Source organism: Aotus nancymaae, unplaced genomic scaffold, assembly GCF_030222135.1.
Source record: "Aotus nancymaae isolate 86718 unplaced genomic scaffold, 86718_ANA_hifiasm-v0.15.2.pri h1tg000011l, whole genome shotgun sequence".
In the NCBI taxonomy this organism is placed as follows: Eukaryota; Metazoa; Chordata; class Mammalia; order Primates; family Aotidae; genus Aotus; species Aotus nancymaae.
The window spans coordinates 29,594,902-29,615,459 of record NW_026988422.1 but is presented as its reverse complement, the minus strand read 5'-3'; the positions used below and the strand labels follow the sequence as shown (position 1 = coordinate 29,615,459).

Sequence of the window (20,558 nt, the reverse complement as noted above, 5' to 3'; positions counted from 1 at the left end):
GCCTCCAGTAGGAATTCGACTTGTTTCTTTTATAAAACAGAAGAGGGCGCCCAGCCCTTAAAAAATAAAATACAGGCCGTGCGCGGTGGCTCGGGTCTAATCCTAGCATTTTGGGAGGCCGAGACAGGAGGATAACTTGAGCCCATACCAGCCTAGGCGACATGGTGAAACCCCGTGTCTGATAAAAATACAAAAATTAGCCGGGTGTGGGAGCAGGTGCCTGTTCAAGCCATCTTCCCACCTCGGCCTCCCAAAGTGTTGGGAGTACAGGAGTAAGCCACTGCACCCAGTCCCTGGCTAATTAAAAAAAAAATCTTTTAGGCAGGGCGCAGTGGCTCGTGCCTGTAATCTCAACACTTTGGGAGGCTGAGGCGGGTGGATCACTTGAGGTCGGGAGTTCGATACCAGCCTTAGCAACATGGAGAAACCCCGTCTCTACTAAAAATGCAAAATTAGCTGGATGTGGTGGCGCATGCCTGTAATCAATCCCAGCTACTCGGGAGGCGGAGGCAGGAGAATCGCTTGAACTCGGGAGGCAGAGGTTGTGGTGAGCCGAATCGCGCCATTGCATTCCAGACTGGGCAACAAGAGCAAAACTCCGTCTCAAAAAAAAAAAAATTATTTTGGTAGGTGTGGTGGTTCATGCCTGTAATTCCAGCATTTTGGGAGGCTGAAATGGGAGGATCACTTGAGGCCAGGAGTTTTGAGACCACCCTGGGCAACACAGTGAGACCCAGACTCTACAAAAAAAAAAAAAAAAGAAAGAAAGAAAAAAGAAAGAAAGAAAAATGTGTTTTGTAGAGAAGGGGTCTCACTGTGTTGCCCAGGCCGGTCTATCTTTATTTTTTGTTTTTGGTGTTTATCCTGTTTGGTATTCTCTGAGCTTCCTGGATCTGTGTTTGGTGTCTATCATTAATTTGGGGAAATTCTCAGTCATTATCACCTCATTTCTTCTGTTTCTTTATTTTCTTCTCTGCCATTCTGATTATGTGTATGCTACACCTTCTATAATTTTCAGATATTCTGTTCTTTTTCATTTTTTTTTCCTCTTTGCATTTCAGCTTTGGAAATTTCTTTTCTTTTTTTTTTTTCGATGAGGCTGGAAGCCCCAGCTTTGGCGATTTCTACTGATACTCCTTCAAGTGCACCATGTTCTTTGGCCATGTCCAGTCTATTGATGAGCCCATCACAGGCATTCTTCATTTCTGTTACAGTACTTTCTTGTTTTTGGTTTTGGTTTTTTTTGACACAGTGTCTCACTCTGTTGCTCAGGTTGGGGTGCAGTGGCTCAATATCAGCTTACTGCAACCTGCACCTCCCAAGTTCAAGCGATTCTGGTGCCTCAGCCTCCCAAGGAGCTGGGACTACAGATCGTGTGCCACCACGCCTGGCTAATTTTTGTTTTAGTGGCAACGGGGTTTTGCCATGTTGCCCAGGCTGGTCTTGAACTCCTGGCCTCAAGTGATCCACCTGCCTCGGCCTCCCAAAGTGCTGGGATTACAGGCATGAGCCACTGCACCTGGCCCAGTGTTTTTTATTTCTGCATTTCTGTTTTTTCATTAGAATTTTCCTCTCTCTGCTTACATTATCCACTAAACATAATGCTTACCATTATCTTTCATGTTGTCCCCTTTTTCCTTTAGAGCCCTTAGCATATTGGCCATAGTTGTTTTACATTCCTGGTCTGATAATTCTAGTATCGCTGCCAGATCAGAATTTGGTTCTGACACTTTCTCTTTCTTCAAACTGTATTTTTGTCTTTTAGTGTGCCATGTGATTTTTGTCATTGTTATGTATGGATAAAAGAAACAGGCAAATAGACCTTTAGTGTGAGGTTTATCTGGCTAGGGGTTAGGCTGTGTTTATTGCTTGATGTAGCTGTAGGTATCAGCTAAAATTTTCTCTAGTGTCCTTGTTACTGTCTCCCCTGTCATCTTTGGTGTTCCCTAGAGACTTCTTAAATAAGGTCTAAGATGTGCAGTTATTTCAGTTGTATTCCCTGTTATTATATGAGAACTCTATTAGTAATAAGGTGTCGGGGGCGAGGGAAAGCGTTCTGTAGTCCTGTAATTACGTCTCTGTCTTTCAGTAAGCCTGTGCTGGAAGCTGTGACTTTCATAAGTGCTACTAGACCCTGCTCCCTCCCTCCTTTGTCTCCTCACATGCAGGGAAAGCAAGAGTTGGGTATTTCTCTTCCCCCATGTAAAATGCTGGAAATGTGCTATCCTGGCTGGAGCTGGACATGTCCCTTTTCCAGATCAGGCAGGCTCTCTTAATGAATAGAGTTAGTTTCTCTTGAAGGCAGGCATTGTTAAGAATGGAATACAGGGCCAGGTGTGGCTCACTCCCATAATCCCAGCAATTTGGGAGTCCAAGGCAGGTGGATTGCTTGAGCCCAGGAGTTTGAGACCAACCTGGGCAAAATGGTGAGAGCCCCGTCTCTACAAAAAAATTTTAAAAATCAACCAGGCTTGGATGTATACACCTGTAGTCCCAGCTACTCAGGAGACTGAGGTGGGAGGATTGCCTGAACCCAGGAGGTCGAGGTTGTAGTGAGCTGTAATCCAGCCTGGGTGACAGAGCAAGAACAGAATGCAATGGATGTATTTCAAAATGGCTACTTTCCTCCTCCCCTCTGCCAGACTCACAGGAGGGGCTCCAGTTTTCACTGTGGGATCCTGGTAAAACTTACGGCCATGTGCCATGGCTCACACCTAGGATTGCATGAGCCTAGGAGTTCAAGACCAATCTGGGCAACATAGCGAGGCCTTGTCTCTACAAAAAAATTAAAAATTTTGCCAGGCATGGTGGTACACACCTGTAATCCTAGCTACTTGGGTTGAGGCAGGAAGATTGCTTGAGCCCAGGAATTGGAGGCTATAGTGAGCTGTGATTGTGCCACTGCATTCTAGCCTGGGCAAAACAAAAATAAGAAACGAAAAATTAAAAACAAAAAAAAAAAAAGTGTGGGGTGCCCACCTAAGAATGGGACCTCTATAATTTTTTTTTTTTTTTTAAGACCGTCTCATTCTGTCACCCAGGCTGGAGTGCAGTGTCATGATCTTAGCTCACTGCAGCCTTAACCTCCCCAGGCTCAGGTGATCCACCTCAGCCTCCCAAGTAGCTGGATTACAGGCATGTGCCACCAAACCCAGCAACTTTTTGTCTTTTTTGTAGAGATGGAGTTTTGCCATGTTGCCCAAGCTGGTCTTGAACCCTTGAGCTCAAGTGATATGCCTGCCTCAGCTTCACAAAGTGCTGGGATTATAGGCCTGAGCCACCATGCCTGGCCACCGTAGATTTTTTAGCCTTCAAATTTGTCCACACTAAACTTCAGCTATGAGTCAATTACACTTTAAGTTTTCCTACCCTGGTACTGGTTTCCCAGAAGTTTCTGTTTCTGGGCTTCTGCTATGAAGTCATGATTCTCAGTATCTGCCTTTTTGTCTCTCCAATTTTAGGGGCAGCAGTTTTCTCTGTGCCCTCAATTCTCTGATAGATCTAACAAGAGTTATTGACTTTCAGTTTGTTCAGCTTGTTTCTTATGAGGGCAGGAGTAAGGACTCCTAAGCTTGTTAGGGGCCAGACTAAAGACCAGAGCTTATTATCTTCCCTTTTATAATATGGTCTTCCTCCTGGGCTTCATATTTCTGTGCATGGCACCAATGAGTCAGAAACCCAGCCCACCACCCTTCTCTCTGTCCTCCCTCCTCTCCAAATTGAATCTGTTACCAAGTCTAATTAGTTCTACAACCTTCAAACCCATCCTCTTTTTTTTCATTCATAGTGCCTCTATCCTATTTCAGGTTCTCCTGTCTCTCATCCTGAGACGACTCTAGTCCTCCTACCTCCATTCCAACCCCTCTAATTTCTTTTCTATGTTGCTTTCATCATGAATCTTGTGAAATGCAAAACTGATCATATCATCCCTAATTGAAAGCTCTCCCTTACTTTCAGAAGAAAGTCCAAACTCCTAAATACGGCAAAAGGATTTTTAATGACCTGGCCCAAGCTTACTTCTTCAAACACATCCCTTGCCACTTTGTACTCATCATGCACTCATATGCCAGTCCTCATCCAGCTGTCTGCATTTTCCAAATATACTGTGTCATCTTGTATTTCTGTACTTCACACGTTGGATGATTCCTCTGTCCTCTGCCTCTTGGACTTGACTTTTTCTCATCTTTCATGGGTCATCTGGTAATCACCTTCATGAAGCCTTTCTGCATCAGTCCAGGCAGAGTTGCCGTTCTCTGGGCCCCTCAGCATCCTGAACATCCCTCTACTACCATGCAGACCCTATCTCATAAGGTTATTGTAAGGATTCAATGAATTCATAAGGTGTTTGGAACCTGGCTCCTGGTAAGTGTGACATATGCATTTACTGTATTTAGAATGTTTACACATCTGTCACCCCCACTGGGCAGGAGCACCTTCCGGGAAGGGCTTGTTTCTTCCTTGTGCATGTTATACTACTGATGCCTCAAGGTGTGCATCTTGTTCATGTGTTTACAGCTCAATTTTAGTTCTCTTTTTCCTGCCCCATGAGCCCTTTGTCTTGAAAGCCTTCTAAACTCAAAGGTTCAAGAAGACATGTGAATTCAGTACCAGAATATCAGGTGCACGATCTCATGGCTACTGCTGGCCCAGGAAGAATGTAGGCAGTGGGAATGCAGAAAGAAAGAACAGCTGAGAAGAAAAATGAAAGGGTGTTGTTCTTGATCTTTAGTGTGCACAGGAGTCAAACTCTTGGTGAGTTTGTTCTGGGCTTCCGCTACAGGGATTCTGATACACAAAGTCTGTGCTAGGGCCCATATATCTGGATTATTAATACACATTCAGATGATTGTTAATAGAAGTGGTCTAGAGACTACACTTGAAGAACCCTGAGGTAAGGGAACAGTTTCATTCAAACCAAAGCCAAAATCCTCCAAAACACATCCACAGAAAAGCTTCCAGGTAGAAGAGAGTTATACAAAGAGTACCGACTCTGTTTCTCTGAGCCTCAACTTCCTTTGTGGTCCCCCTCTCTGGTGAGGGACACCAGCCCCTATCAGTAGATGATATAGAAAGGCCATGTGCTGCCCTGGGGCAGACCATGGCTTCATCTGTCTTGGTGTGGCATGGACTGAAAGATGGACAGAACAGCAGCTTCATTAAAAAATAGTTTATTAGCATCTGTGCCCCCAGTGCAAGTGAAGACTGACTCCCTCTCCGGAGCCCTAGACTCCCCACCTGAGCTCTGGTGAGCTGCTCTGCAGTGGGCCCCCATCTTGGGGCAGTGTCCTTGCTCATCTGACTCCAGTCCCATTGCTCCTGGCACAGGGCTAAGCTCCACCTCGAGATGCCATAGGGATGGTCTCTCCCAAGTGACTGTCACCTCCAGCATCTGAGAAGAGACCTCTGTCCCCAGAGGCTGGGGCCACATCCACCTGGATAACACCGTGCACCTGAGAGAGCTGCGGGCTGTCCAAGCTGGCAATGAGCTGGCGGGGGCCTGGCCGCACAGGCACAAACGTCTGGCGTAGTGTCACTGTCTCATTGCCCCCGATGTCCCTGTGGGGAGAGACAAGGTCATGGGCCTGGAGTAATTGGGGGTGGAGTGGGGAGTAAGAACTGATCCAGGACAGTCAGGAGGAAGCAGGAGGTGGAACCATTCAGACATTTCCAGGCTCACCTGGAATTTCCACACCCAAGACCAGGAGCCCCAGGGCTGCCTCTGCATAGCCAGATCAGCAGCCACCCACCAGCTGCCTGGGCTGGAACTCTCCCCATCGTCTGGGACTCCTCCCTCCCTGTCCTCACATCCACCTGGACAAACACTGCTGACGCCACCCCAGAGGCCTCTCATGCCATCCCCTCCATCACTGCTGCTCCTGCCCTAAACAGAACATCCTCATCTCACCTGGGGTTTCCAAAACCAAGAAAACTTCAAAATGAGACTTTGGGAACCCAACACAGTATTTCCAAATACTTTCAGTTTTGACAAGAGCATAGGTTGAAGAAAAGTAATTATTCTCTGCTATGATCATCGTTCCAAAGGAAAACCCTTCTCAAGAACAGACAACAGACATCTTTAAATGGACATAAACCCTTGTGTCTGTATGTGTGTGTGAGAAAGGTGGGTGCATAAACCACACCACACACACACACACACACACTCACTCTCCACTACAGTGTTTTAATTTTCTCCTTTCCACATGGGCCTCTGAAAAATTGATTCCCAAACCTTCCCTGGGAATCATGATTTCACTAGTCCTCTAATGGGACTCCTCGCTCCCATCCTACTATTGTATTCTGTTCTGCTAACCACTCAGAGGTGAACTAAATCCTTCAAGGGCTTGGCTCCTTTGGTGCTTGTGGCATGAGATCCCGGCTCTCTAACCTGACACACAGGCTCACTGTGACTCAGCCGCTGCTATGAGCACAGCCTCATCATCCCCCACCATTCCTCCTGCTGAGCAGCCCTACTGAATGCCTTCTTCCCCAGACAAACCAGACTCACCTCCACAGTCATGCTTTGCAGTCTTTGTCTTGTGCTGAACGAGCATCCAGCTCTGCCTCCCCACCCTGGGTGGCCTTGTGAAGGCCTACTTTTCCTTCAAGGCCTGACACACCACTTCCTCAGTGAGGGCTCCCCTGAGCACCTCCTGCCTCTAGGAAAAGGAATCTCACCCTGCTCTGAGCTCCTCCAGCAACCTGCACGTTTCACTTTATGCACTGAACATGACTGCATTTATTGCATTTGCTTATGCCTGTGGGAATCTGTCCTTCCTGCCTTTGCCTAAACCTTACCTCTGGCCCCCTATTAACCCAAGTCTGCCCTTGGGGACCCTCTCCAGACATAGAACTTGTATAGTCACTATTGTCCTCTAAGAGAATGAGCCAACATCCCTAACTCCAAGGATGAGTTCTTTTCAGGGCAAAGCATTTGGCTTGGAGCCTGGTTCTGAGCAGTTTCCCTGGACCACTCTATTCCCTCTTCTACCACTTGTTAGTTGTGAGGTTTAGGAGAAGCTACTTAACTTCTCTGATCCTCACTTTCTGGGTCATAAAATGGAAGTGAAAGTAAAAGGAGGAGTGGGATCTGATTGTCTTGAAGTTACTTCTGAGCTGCATAAAGGAGGGAAGTAGGGATATATAATAGAATGTAGTATGATAGGAAGTCTATAAAGTAAGTCTATAACTTAATGGCTATGTCCTGACTGCTTACAAATTTGCATTCTTAATTTTTGCTCACTTTTTCATAGATAAAAGATTCAAGGTTGTTCAAGCTCAGACCAGCTCTCAGAAGTCTATTTAATCTATGCCATAATTGAACTGTAATATTTCAGAAAGTAACCTTTACATTGCAATAACTATTTCCAAGAGAAACTGTTTTCTAGGTGGAAATGTAAAGATGTCTGCCTGCCCTGGTCTCATTGTGAGGTGGGGACTTTACCACACCTCTTTTGTGAGCTGAAGCTGAGTACAAGCTATCCGCTAAAGCTGGGATGTTCCTGGAACTGAGTTGGTCATGAAACCAACTCCCCGACAAGGACACCAGAACTTAAACATTGAAATGAGCATTGTCCAATTGTGTACTTGTTCAATCATATTCCCTAGGCTTGAAACATTTAAAAAAACTCCTCCTGGACTCTTTCTCAGGGCCATTAAAACACACACACACACACGCACGCACGCACACACGTGTGCTCAGTGATCAGTGATGCAACAGTCAGCCTGTCCTTCCTTCACAATGTGCCTCGGTTCTGATGGAAAAGGGCAGTTACCCACCTGTTCGCTTGTCTTATTAATTCGTCTTAGCTCTAAATGACTTCAGGTTTCTCCCCAAAGTCAAATTTACCCCTAAGAAGGCAGAGTGACCACTCTGATGACATTCAAGAGGATATGATTCAGGCTCTGAGGGAAATTCCCAGGAAGGGTTTGGAACAGACTTCTAGCCTCCCTGGTGACTGCTTTTGGTGGTGACAACAGCCACCTGGAGGAGTGAGTTCTAGAATGTTTATTAAGTGGCCAGTCACCACGCTGGGGTGGCACACCTCATGCTATAATGGGGTTCCATGCCACAGCCTTTGATGTGCAAATAAGAGGCGAAGTACACTCATCTTGGAATCTTACGTATCTGAACCAGCAGCTCAGAGACGTCCCCCTGGAGGCTCCCAGTTGTTCTAGAGGCTCTGATCTGGGGTCACAGCAGCTATGGAGCCACAGACTGTCCAGGGAGGACCTGCCTTGAGAAACCATCATCCAACCCTGTCTTTTACTGTAGGGAGACTCATATTAGCCCTATAGCTAAAGATGGGACAGGTCCCCCAACACTCAACACAGCGGCCCTTTCCTTACTTCCAGGCAGGGGCAAGAGGCAAAGGCCTGGTGGAGCTGCTGAGGCAAGTCCAGCTCTGGGAATCCCTTAGGACAAGGAACCTCTCCCCACCATGGTGGGGGTGTGGGTAAGAGATGTCTGCTGGGCAAGACTAGCAGAGCAGGCTATCCGGGGGGGTCAGAGACTCCCCTGACTGAGCTGCCAGAGACCCTGGTAGGGTGACATGAGGAAAGCCCTCCTTTGTGACACATCATAGTATTTCCAAGGGCCCAGGCTGGGGCAAAGATCAACATAGCTGCCTTCTCAGCTTTGGCCGAATGGTGAAGGTGGTGGCCACCACCAGGAGAGCTGCTATGTGTGAGGGAGGGGTGGGCAGAATGTGCAGGGGGTCCTCTGCTTCCTCTCCTTAGTTCCCCACCCCAAGCCATTGCTCTTTCTCAGGAGTCCTCTACCTGAAGACAAAGCCTGCCCATGTCCCAGAAGGCTGATCTAGAAGGCCAGGCTCTGGCCTGCTCTTCTTTCCCTCTGTGCTTTTCTTAGGGAGGGACAGGGGACCATGTGTGAGTCTGAACCAGAGATGACAGCTACAGGCCCAGGAACACAGCATGTGTGTGTCCTCACTGTACCCAGGGGCTTGCCCAGCTGGGGATCAGGCCCAGATAGGCTGGGTAAGAGCCTGAGGGATGGGGTTCTCTCCTCTGGAACTGCTACTTGGCCCTCATGGCATAAAACAAGCAACGAGCTTGAGAGCCTGTGCGTGGTGTATGCCACAGTGGGAAGAACAGAATTTCCCTACAAACTGTGAGATCATGTATGACGTGGCCGCCGGCTTTCCCATCTGTGAGTGGGGGTGATAATGGCAATAATAAAAATAACAACTACCAATGGAGCACTAACTTTGTGCCAAGAAGACCCTAGGTCCAGGGGCTATTGCTATCCCTGCTTTACAGATGAGAACACTAAGGCTCGAAGGAGAGAAGCTGCTTGCCCAAAGGCATATAGCCAGTAAGTGCCAGAGCTAGGAGCTGAACCCACATCTTTAGGGTTCCAAAACTTTGTGTGTGTGTGTGTGTGTGTGTGTGTGTGTGTGTGAGAGAGAGAGAGAGAGACAGAGAGAGAGGGAGATGGGGTCTCACTTTGTCACCGTGTGTGTGTGTGTGTGTGTGTGTGTGTGTGTGTGTGTGTGTGTGTATGTGAGAGAGAGAGAGAGAGAGAGAGAGAGATGGGGTCTCACTTTTTCTCCCAAGCTGGAGTACAGTGGCACAAATATGGCTCACTGCAGCCTCAACCCCGGGCTCAGGTAATCCTCCCACCTTAGCCTCCCAAGTAGCTGGGACAACAGGCACACACCACCATACCTGGTTAATTTGTTTGTTTGTTTGTTTTTGAGACAGAGTCTTGCTTTGTCGCCAGGCGCCAGGCTGGAGTGCAATGGTGCAATCTTGGCTCACTGCAACCTCCGCCTCCCAGGTTCAAGCAATTCTCCTGCCTCAGCCTCCCAAGTAGCTGGGACCACAGGCACGCGCCACCACGCCCAGCTAATTTTTGTATTTTTTAGTAGAGATGGGGTTTCACCATGGTCTCGATCTCTTGACCCCGTGATCTACCCGCCTCGCCCTCCCAAAGTGCTGGGATTATAGGCGTGAGCCACCGCACCCGGCCCCTGGTTAATTTTTTAAAAATTTTTTACAGAGACAGGGTTTCACCATGTTGCCCAGGCTGGTCTCCAACTCCTGGGCTCAAGTAATCCACTCACCTCAGCCTGCCAAAGTGCTGGGATTACAGGTGTGAACCAGCATGCCTGACCCAAAACTCTGCTTTTAATCCTATGATGACCTTTAATGTACTTTTTTTTTTTTTTGAGATGGAGTCTGGTTCTGTTGTCTAGGCTAGAGTGCAGTGGCACAATCTCAGCTCACTGCAACCTCCACCTCCTGAGTCCAAGCGATTCTCCTGCCCTAGCCTCCCGAGTAGCTGGGATTACAGGCTCCTGCCATCACACCTGGTTAATTTTTGTATTATAGTAGAGACAGGGTTTCACCTTGTTGGCCAGGCTGGTCTCAAACACCTGACCTCAAGTGATCTACCTGCCTCGGCCTCCCAAAGTGCTGGGATTACAGGTGTGAGCCACCGCACCTGATGTTTTAATGTGCTTTAAAGAGTTTTTTATCCAAAGGAGATAATATTCCTGAAAGTGCCTGGTCAATTCAGCGCTGGGCAAATATATTAGCAATGAGTTACTAACCATTCCTATGTGGGGCTTTAGCTCCCTAATTAGATAGTGAGGCAGGGCAGGGACACAGCACAGCGCCAGGTGCCTAGGAGGTCTCCCTAAAGGCTGGTGGGACTGAGCTGGGTCGGGAGGTACTGCCAGCCGGCCCCAAGCTGCTTGTTTGGGCCCTGACAGAACATACGTATCCAGACAGACAGGAAGCAAAGCTGGGAGCCAGGGCAGCCTGCAGGGAAGGCCAGAGTGGCAACAGGGGCAGGGGAGAGGCCAGACTCACCCAACGTTGAGGATCTTGGGTCTCTGTAACCCGGAGCCCTCAAGCCGGAAGACGACATTGGTGAGGGTGACGGGCAGGGGGTTCTTGAAGACAATCTGTACTTCACACTCCTGGCCAACCACTGCTGCTCCCAGTAACTGAGAGAAAAAGAGGCCCATCCCCCACATCAGAGACCCTGGCCAAACACCTGGGGACCGTATACTGCACCAGAGGAGAAGCTGCTTAGAAGCAAAACCTCCTCCTGAACCCCACATTTATCCTCCTGAGAGAAGGCTCCTCAAAGTCAGAGAAGAAACTCCAACCTACTCCCCAACAAAGGCTGTCACAGAACCAGAGCCCTAAGATCCCATGCTACAGATGAGGAAACTGAGGCCCCAGAGCCAGTCCTTGATCTTCTCCTACAAAGGCTCATCAGGCCAGCCTGCTCCTGGCTTAGCGCCCTCCTCTGATGTCCTTATCCCCTGGCCTTCACTCCTTGACCACCCCTCATGCCCCGGCAACACGCATTCACCGTGAGGGAGAGATCTGGGGTGCGCAGACGGAAGGTGTGCTGCTTGGCCAGCACCTGCCCGCTCTCCTTGACGTGGCCTGAGACGTTGAGCAGCATGGCCCCCTGGTCCACAAGGTGGGGCTGGTATTCCTTGTAGGCCACGGGCATGGTCACACGGTCCGCTGGGGAGAAGAGGCATGGCGTCACTGAGGCCTGTTTTCCTATACACAGCCTCCCGCAGGGACTCCCCACTGCTCCTGGGGTCTCCATTTCCACAGCCCTGAGGTGCCCGGCCATCCAGGGAGTAGGGTTGGGTAAGGAGCACTTACAGGCCCCCGGTGCCAGCGCCACTTCCTTCTTTGTCTCCTTGAAGATGGTCCCAGTGACACCAGTATAGTAGGTGACCGAGAGGTAGAGGTGCAGTTTCACTGTGCGACGACTGCTGCTTTGATTGGTCAGCATCACAGAGACGTTCAGATCCTGCCCCATCACTGCGTCCTGTGCCTCCACCTGCATGGCTACATCCTCAGCTGAGCCCCGGTTGGCGTACACGTTGGGTTTGCTGCCGTGGGCTGCTGCTGTCTCTACTGCCTTCCGCTCCGCGTCTGAGCCTGGGGGTTGAGGGTCAAGGGTGAAGTTCCAATTACCACTTGGGTGGGCGAGCACTCGGCAGGAACACTTGTCATGGGGCCCAGAGCTGGCTGGGTTGGGGGAATGGTACCTTCTGGATGCTTATAGAGGTAGGTGATGTCCTCCCGCATGTTGGAGCCAATGGCCTTGGTGACAACGAGTGTGCCGATGGCCTTCTCCTCCACATACACAATCTTGAAGCTGCCATCATCCTGCCGCTGCCAGTACACCTTGTCACTATTCACCTATCGGCGGCCGGGGGGGGCAGTGAGCAGGAATGAGTGAGCCAGAGAGTCTGAGGATGCCTGACTCCTGGCCTCCTTCCCCTGATCCCTGGAGCTGGGGGACAGGGCATGGTCCCAAGGGTGGGAGCTTCCTGGCAGAGCCAAGGGGAGACTTTCCAAGATGAGCCAGACAAGGCCAGAGTGCAGGGAAGAAGCTGGTCTGGGAGGCTCCTTGCAGTGCACTTTGGTAATAATAACAGTCATCCCTCACGCTCATTGGCTGACTTTATGACTAGTGAAGCAGTTTCATACCCATTATCTCTTTTGATCCTGAGTACAGGAAGCAAGGCAGCCTTGATTATCCCCTTTTACAGGTGAGGAAACTGACTTGTATAATGAGTGACTTGCCCAGGATTGCATAGCTGGTCAGTCAGCGGTGAAGTTGGGACCAGAGAACCCAGGAGTGAAGCCCAAGAAAGTACCCAGAGCCCAGCCCTCACCTCAGCAAAAATGAAAGGTGTGTCATACTTCATGTAGACCAGGCCATTCTTGATGGACTCCACAGAGCAGGGGCCACAGCAGAAGATGCCTAGGGAGTTAGGACACAGGCAAGAGATCTGAGAAGGCCGGGAGGGACCTTCAGACCTTGGGTGAGGTCCATACAGGGACCCAGGCCTGGTCCCACTGCCTGGTGGCCTCTGGAACAAGGCCATAGGCCCTCACCCAAACACTTGGAAGTCAGTTGACAGCCAGTGCAACACAGGGATGGAAAACAAAGAGAGAGCAGCTCCATTTGGCTCTCAGTCCACTTTCCTCAGCCCAGGCTGCTCTGCTGGAGGACAAGGGTGGGTACAGATGTGCAGACTAGCTTGCCTGATAACCAAGTCCTGGGTACACTCTTTCATGGCTGGCCGACACTGGATGTCCACTATCTGTGACCCCCGGAGGACAGGACCCCCCATCCCTTATCATAACCAACCCAGAGTCCACAGTGGCCCTGCCTGCTGGCTGGGAGCACAAGGACACCACCGCCACCACCACTCCAGAGAGATTCGGAACAACCTGCAGCTCTGCAGCCTGCTGCCCTCTCTACTTGGGGGAGCTGGTGGGAAATAGAGTCTGCCTTTATCATACTCAGGAGGCTGCCTAGAAGAGACAGGCTGACAGGAGGAGGCCTGGCAGGGGAGGGCAGATTGGGAAGTACCATCCAACAGGAAAGAATCTTAGACAACACCTAACACTACACACTCCTTTAAAGACAGGGAAACAGCAAGCCGAAGTGCATGCCAGGATCCCACAAGACAGGTGGTGCAGGGAGAATGAAAGGAGCTAAGACTTTGAGTAGCTACTACACTCCTGGCATGCTGCTGGTCCCTTCAGATACAGGAGTTCTCATTTAATCCTCCTAATCACCCTATATGGTATATACTATCCCCAAATTGCATCCAAACTACCAAAACCTAAAAGTGCGAGGTCCTAGCCCAAGAGCACACATCTGAGAAGTGATCAGGCTGGGATCAAGCCCCCGTATGGCTGTCCCTGAGCTCCCTGCCTGATGTCCACCACACCACCTCCTAGAGCTGGGGGCCAGAGCGCAGACCTGCCAGTGTCTGGGCCAGGCCGTTTCAGCATCACAGGCATCACTGGGCTGCACAGCTCAGGGGGCAGCGTTCATATAGATGAGTGAGAGGCAGCGAGCTGGGAAGAGGCCAGGGAAGTAAGGTAAGCTGGGGAGGGGTCTCTGACCTGGGGTGAGTAAGGTAGAGGCTGGACAGAAGGCAGCTGGCAGGGCAGCCTGGTGGTCTGGGGCTGGAGTATCACAGTAGGAAGGGGTGGGGGTTTGTTTGAGAACAGAGTGTACAGTAGTTCTAATTTCTGCAGAAACGTGTATGTGGACACAGAAAAGAGATCTATGGGTTATATCAACAGTGATTATATATTAAGGCTGGGTCATAAGAGCTATTTTCTTCTTTGAACCTATCTGAGCCCTGATTTTTTTCGATACTGTGTATATAACTCCCAGTGAGCAATGGAACAGACAGGAAGGAACTTGGTGAAAGCAAGAGTATGTGTTAGACTGGACTTGCTCTGTTGCTGACCTACCGCCCTGTGCCCCAGAGGAGGTCACTCCACCTCTCTGTCCACTCTCTGGAGTGGGTCCCAAATCTGGTTGATCTTCAGAATCACCAGAAGAACTTTCAAAAATATACATTATTAGCATCTATCCTCGGAAAGTCTAATGTATCAGGTTTGGGATAGAACCTAGAAATGTACTTTAAAAATATTTTTGGAAAAAAACCCCCAAATACCTCCTGAGAGAGAATAGGGAACTTTTACATTTTGTGTTATTCAATTCTATACTATTTTCCTTCCAAACATGTATTACTTATAAAAATAACTTTAAAGGGTCCTTCAATTAATTATCTCCAGGATATGTAAGTTAAAAAGCAAGTAAGAATAGTGACTATGAATTCTCTTTCACTGAATACTCTTACATCTTTTGAATTTCAAAACTCCCTTCTACATTAACCATGATTAGTAAAATAAACCATTATAAATAAGTAAAATTTAGGCAAATAGAGAGTTATATAGAAAGGCAAAAACTAACGGCCACCTGGTGGTTCCACTGATAAACCCATTTAAGAAGCTATGGGGTTACAGGGCTTGACTCTCTCCCAGCCCAGCACTGACACTCTGGACTATGTTACTCAGGAGGGGAAGATGAGCAGGGGCACAGTGGGGAGTCGGGGGGCGGGGGCTGCCTCACCACTGCTAGTCTCCTGGGGCGTGGCATCCACCACCTGCCACCCATCAAAGCCCGAGGGCAGATCGGGCCTCTTCATCCAGCAGTCATTCCATACATGGAAGTTCCTGGATGGACATGGAGGGAGGGCTGGGTCTGAGCCCCAGGGTCAGGAGTCCAGGGTTTCCCCAACGCCCTGGCCCTGCCCACCCTCCACCTCCAAGGCTCAGGTCATCGTTCTTCAGCAGAGACAGGCAGTCCATCCCAGCTCACCAGACAGAATCATGGTTCAGGTGCTCCAGGGGCTTCATATTCTCATCGAAGTAGATGTCCATGGTAAGCGATGTGTCTGTGTCATGGGCGGAGTTGAAGTTGGTGACAGTACGGGTGGCCAGACCCAGGCAGCGCAGCACTGTGGAGGAGCCAAGGTTGGGGTTCAAGGCATGGGTTGAGGGCAAGTGATGTATTGTGTCAGGAATATCAGGGGGAGAAGGAAAACTAGGATTGCCACGCTGGGCACGGACTGCCAGGGTCAGGGTCACTGCGGTCAGAAGGCCTTTGGGCCACAAAGCACTTGGGGTCAGGGGAAGCTAGGCCACCTGCCTGGCTCAGTCCCTGCCTGTCCCTTCTCCCTCCTCTCCCTTAGGCCTCTCTCTGTTGTTAACAGTAATTAATGATAATTAAGGCTAGCCTATCATCCACCCGCCTCATCCTGCACTGTAGCCACAGCTGGGCAGGGATGGGTGACGGTGGAGCCCGGCTTTCCTCCCTTCTCCCTGTAGGGCCCAGGCCATTCCTGTCCCAGTCCCTCTACTACCTGTGGTGGTCACGCCAGCAAAGACCCAGCACTGGCCATAGGGGACGGAATAGCCGGTGCGTAGGTAGCTAAGCAGGATCTCCACGCTGCCCACCCATGCTGATGGGTTGGTGCCTCGGGAGTAATCACCAGACCAGTTCCCAATCAGGACTCCATTGTCATCCAGGGAGTTCACCTGCCCAGGACAGGATGAGATGGGGCTGAGGTGGAGGAGGGGCTCAGGACCTGCCATGTGGTCCCTGGCCCAGCCCCAACCCTGCAACCACCCCTCACCCCTAAATGCCTCATAATCCAGACATCAGCCTGAACGCCACCCAGCCCTTCCCTGAGCCATCTGCCCCCTCCCTCCCACCCAGGCTCTGACACAGGAATGTGAATCCTGGGTGTGCCAAGTTTTGGGTTTGGCCCTACATTCCACAGAAGCTGGGACAGGAGCCAGGAAAGGCAGGGTAGGGGGGCAGTCAAGGGAAAGAAGAAGAGGCGAGACCCCTTCCTGAGGTATCCTTTGTAAGGGCAGGGGAAGGGCTGGGGGTCCTGGAGGAATCCAGAAAGGGCAGGATGAGGGTGGGGGTGCGGTGAGGGAGCAGCCAGACACACAGTAGGGCTCAGAGATGTGAGGGTGCTCACCATGGCAGAGATGACCCGGGACACACTGACTGGGTCTCCACGGCCTCCATATGGCATCCCCCGCCGGTCCAGGATGTACAAGCAGGCATCCAGCACCCCGTGGTCAAACTGGTAGGAGGGACAGAGGGCAGAGGTGACAGCCTGAACCCTAGGCCAGCACCCTGCTCCAATACCCCAGCCCCCACATCCACCCCAGCTCCCCTGGTTGCATGTGACCCTGGCCAGCTACACCATACCTGGCCATAGTTCCAGGTCCGCTCGCCAATCTGTGCTTCGGTCCCGTAGTAAATTCTCCCAGACTCATTAAGCACATACTCCTGCCGCCAATCCTCATGGTCCACGTACACAGTGTCCTCTGTGTCCCCAGAACACACAAAACTGGTTCCCTCCAGTTCTCTCCCTGGGCCTCACCTACTCCTTGGCCAGTTCTGCAGGACTTGTGTCCACAGAAGAAAAGGTGGGGATGCCCCTAGCCTGACAGGACTGCAGCGTGAGGACAGGGGGAGCATGACAGATGGTGGAGGAGATTGGCCGTAGCCGGGGCCTTCGCCAGGAGTGGCATGGTTAGCTGTGTGACCCTGGGCTGGCCACCTTTCTGCACCAGGCCTCGGTCCTCTCATCTGCATGATGGGAGGCTGACTTCTCCTGGGGTCAGGCACCTAGGCACCCTGCTGCATCGGAGGGCAGGAAGCCCTGCCCTGTCCTTCCCTCCCACCTACCCTCTGTTCCAGACTCCAGCTGCTCACCTGAGCACCAGGGGTTGAAGAGGATGTAGATCTCGTTGCGGGGGTCAAAGGGCAACTGGAACTCCCCAGCATCTGATTGTGTGCGGACTGTGAACTGAAACTTGCCGATGATGGCGTTGGGGGAGGTGTGGACCCGCAGGTTCAGATTCTGTCCATTGGCCTTCACCACCTGGGCCTTCCAGCCGCCACTGCCCCCCTTGCCCACTGGGATGATCACATGTGTGCCCTTGCCCACCTCAGGGTTGTTTCCTAGAGTAGGGAATTGGCAATTAGCTGGTGAGGCCTCCCCGAGGAGAAGGGATGGAGTCTGGGACTTCTTCCGGCCCCACCCAAAATGTGTATGAGCCACTGTGTATGTCCCTGCATTGGGCCATCGCCTTATTCTCTGACAATCTCCCTCAGAGCAGCTCTGTCCCCACCCGATGTTTGCCCACATGTTAGGGCAGGGCCCTAGTCCAACATCCCAAACCTGTTCCCCTGACACTAAACTCTGAGGTGGGGAGGAGAGACCAGGGCTCTTGTCACCTTCTGCCTGCCTGACTGTTGCAGTGCCTGGGCTGGAGGGGCAGAGCCATCCTGGCCGGGTGCAGATCCACCTGCCCCATATGAAAGGGCAGTCCAGGCTGGGCGCAGTGGCTCACACCTGTAATCCCAGCACTTTGGGAGGCCAAGGCGGGCAGATCATGAGGTCAGGAGATCGAGACCATCCTGGCTAACATGGTGAAACCCCATCTCTACTAAAAATACAAAAAATTAGCTGGGCGTGGTGGCATGTGCCTCTAGTTCCAGCTACTTGGAAGGCTGAGGCAGGAGAATCACTTGAATCCAGGAGGAGGAGGTTGCAGTGAGCCGAGATTGCACCACTGGACTCCAGCTTGGGCAACAGAGAAAGACTCTGTCTCAAAAAAAAAAAAAAAAGAAAAAAAAGAAAGGGCAGTCCAGATCCTGAAGGCCAACCCTGCCTGTTCCCTAGGGCTGCAGTTTCCAGAGCCCAGGGCACCCCTGGTGGAGGTGGTAGGGGTACCTGGGAAATTAGAGGCTGAGGTGGGCAAGGTTAAGCCCTAATCAAAGGGTAAAAGGAGTCGCCCGCCCCAGGCAGCAGCATAATCACCAGCCTGAGAAGTCAAGCTCCACCAAGCAACGCGGTGAGGGAGGCACCTGCCCTGGGTCATGGGGACAGAGGGACAGAGACAGAGAGAGAAAATTGGCAGAGATGGGGGTTGTCAAAGGAGAGAGTGAGAGAGAGAAGAGAGAACCAGCCACATCCTGGGGAAAGAGAACAGACGCCGAAAGGACAGAGCAGCAATGCTGAAGAAGGCACCAAGGCAGGCCCTGAAGAGTACTCTGAGACGGAAGCCCCAGGAGGCTTGAGGAAGGTGGGCTTGGAAAATATGGAAACACCAAGACCCTCTCTGAGACACGCCCCAGGGGCACACCCACACACTTGCACCTGCCTTATCTGGCAGAGGTGAGGAGTGGGGCAGGGAGGAGCCTAAAGACCTCTCTGACCCTAATGCCAGCCTCTCCCCACCAAATATAGGGCCTTCCCACTCCAGGCCCCACTGACCGATGAGTAACTCAAGGGTGATGCGATCAGAGGATTCATAGGTCCGGGACAGGAGGAGGAGCACGTGGAAAGGCTGCCCGCGGCGCACTATCAGCTCGTCGTACTCATACTCGTCTGTGTGGTGCTCTCGGCGGTTCTGGTCTGAGCGCGAGCTCATCAAGTCCACACCAGTCACTACTAGCATCCCCTCTGCAAGGGCACAGCTTCGGGTCAGTGAAGCCCCATGGGAACCAAGGCCCTCATCATTAGCCTCTGATCCCCCTAGAAATGCCAAATGAGTCTCTGGTCCCATTAAAGCCTTTCAGCTCTCAGCTGAGGAGGACAGATTGCTCTCACCTCGGATGGTGCCATCTCCAGCTGCATTGACACCACTGCCCCGGGAGATAGGCCGGCGGGAGTCTGAGCCCCGGGAGCCAGGCCTTCGGGTCCCAGAGCTGGACCCTCGATCCCTGGAGTCAGAGGGTTCAGGTCCCCAGTCGTCATCTGCCGCATTTCGGCATGAACAGCAGCCACAGCAGCGAGCCCAGAAGGAACGGCCTCCTCTGCGAGAACGTCTCTCTGGCTCTGGCTCTGGCTCTGGCGAAGGCGTGGTAGGGGGCTGCCAGGGGTTCCCACCCCAACGGCCCACGTCGGAACGTGGCCCGTCCATCATGCCTGTTAGGAAGAGGCAGAGGTGGCTTCTTAACCCAGGTAGCCCCATCCGGCCGACCCAGAAACCTTCCATCCAGGCAGCTGATTACTGGTCCCAGCCCGATGACCAAGACAGTCCCACCATGGCCCAGAGATTCCCCAGACACATCCAGAGACCTTCCCTGAAGGCCATTCAGACACCCAGAGAAGCTTCTCGCATTGCAGAGAAAAGCCTTCCCCTCAACCTCACTAAACCACATCCAAAAAACTCCCCAGTGGAGAAACCCACTCAAGGATCTGTCCCAGGAAATGCACAGTTCTCTGCATGGATGCTTGTCACAGCCTCAAGACCCAGCTGCACACATATCAGAGTGCTCCAGCATCCCTGGGCCTGGTCCCTCCACCTGCTGGCTCGAAAGTTTAGAGGTTGAGGTGCACAACGCTCACAGCCTCTAGGATTCATTTCTTAGCAGAAATCCCCCACCTCAAGGCTTCTCAGAAGACAGATGGGGCCCTGGGGCCTGGGGTCCTTGGCATTCCCAAGTCTGGGAAGACTCCATTTGGGGCTGCCAGGAGGGGTAGGGCATGGCAGGTGCCTGGAGCCTGTGCCCAGTCCACGGAAAGCAGAGTCTTGGTGTTGGGGAACAGCCTGGTTGGGGCTGACAGGTACAGAGCTGGCTCACACCCCACCTTGCTGGATCCCAGCATGGCCCCCGATAGCGTGGGCCACCTGGGTTCAGCACCTTGATGCCCATGGGAGCCCCTTACCTGGCAGCAGTGTTGGCAAACGCAGTGCTGGGTCCTGGGGTCAAGATGGAACAGGTCAGGATGGATGGGACAGGACCCACGGACTGGATGCTGCCGGGACAGGCCTGGTAAGTGACTTATGTGAGAGGGAGGGGCCAAACTGCTGTGGGGGGTGGAGGGAAGAGGCCAGGCCTCTGGGCGGGGAATAGGGAGAAGATGCTAGAGAGGGAACAGGGATGAGGTGTGTCTGGCTTAGGCTGGGCTTTAGTGAGATCCACCAGGGTGTGATGGCTCCTGGCACCAGGCTAATAACTACCAGACTGGGCATGTGAGGAGCCCCTTCTCCCGAATGAAGAAGCTGCAAGGACAGTGGGGCAGGCAGGCCCTTCCACCCACAACCCTGTCTGGCCAACCTTCTGGTCCCATGCACAGGCTGCCTACCTTGGCTCTCACAGGCTCCTGCTGCCGAGCTCCGCACAACCCAGTCCAGGCTCAGCCCTGTGA

The 20,558-nt window shown here is 51.7% G+C and overlaps 1 protein-coding gene across 1 annotated transcript; it reads right to left on the bottom strand.

The window, feature by feature from the left end:
• Positions 1-5,037: 5,037 nt before the first annotated feature.
• Positions 5,038-20,546, bottom strand: TGM1 (transglutaminase 1). Its single transcript, XM_012467885.2, has 16 exons — positions 20,496-20,546; positions 20,076-20,165; positions 19,014-19,331; positions 18,678-18,866; positions 17,111-17,359; positions 16,601-16,719; positions 16,365-16,472; positions 15,738-15,912; positions 15,194-15,332; positions 14,945-15,048; positions 12,678-12,766; positions 12,045-12,198; positions 11,653-11,934; positions 11,345-11,505; positions 10,834-10,970; positions 5,038-5,556 (listed from the first exon to the last, which is right to left on the bottom strand). Exons 3-16 carry the CDS (start codon positions 19,327-19,329, stop codon positions 5,328-5,330), a joined length of 2,451 nt encoding a protein of 816 aa, XP_012323308.1. The 5' UTR covers positions 19,330-19,331; positions 20,076-20,165; positions 20,496-20,546; the 3' UTR covers positions 5,038-5,327.
• Between the last annotated feature and the right edge of the window lie 12 nt (positions 20,547-20,558).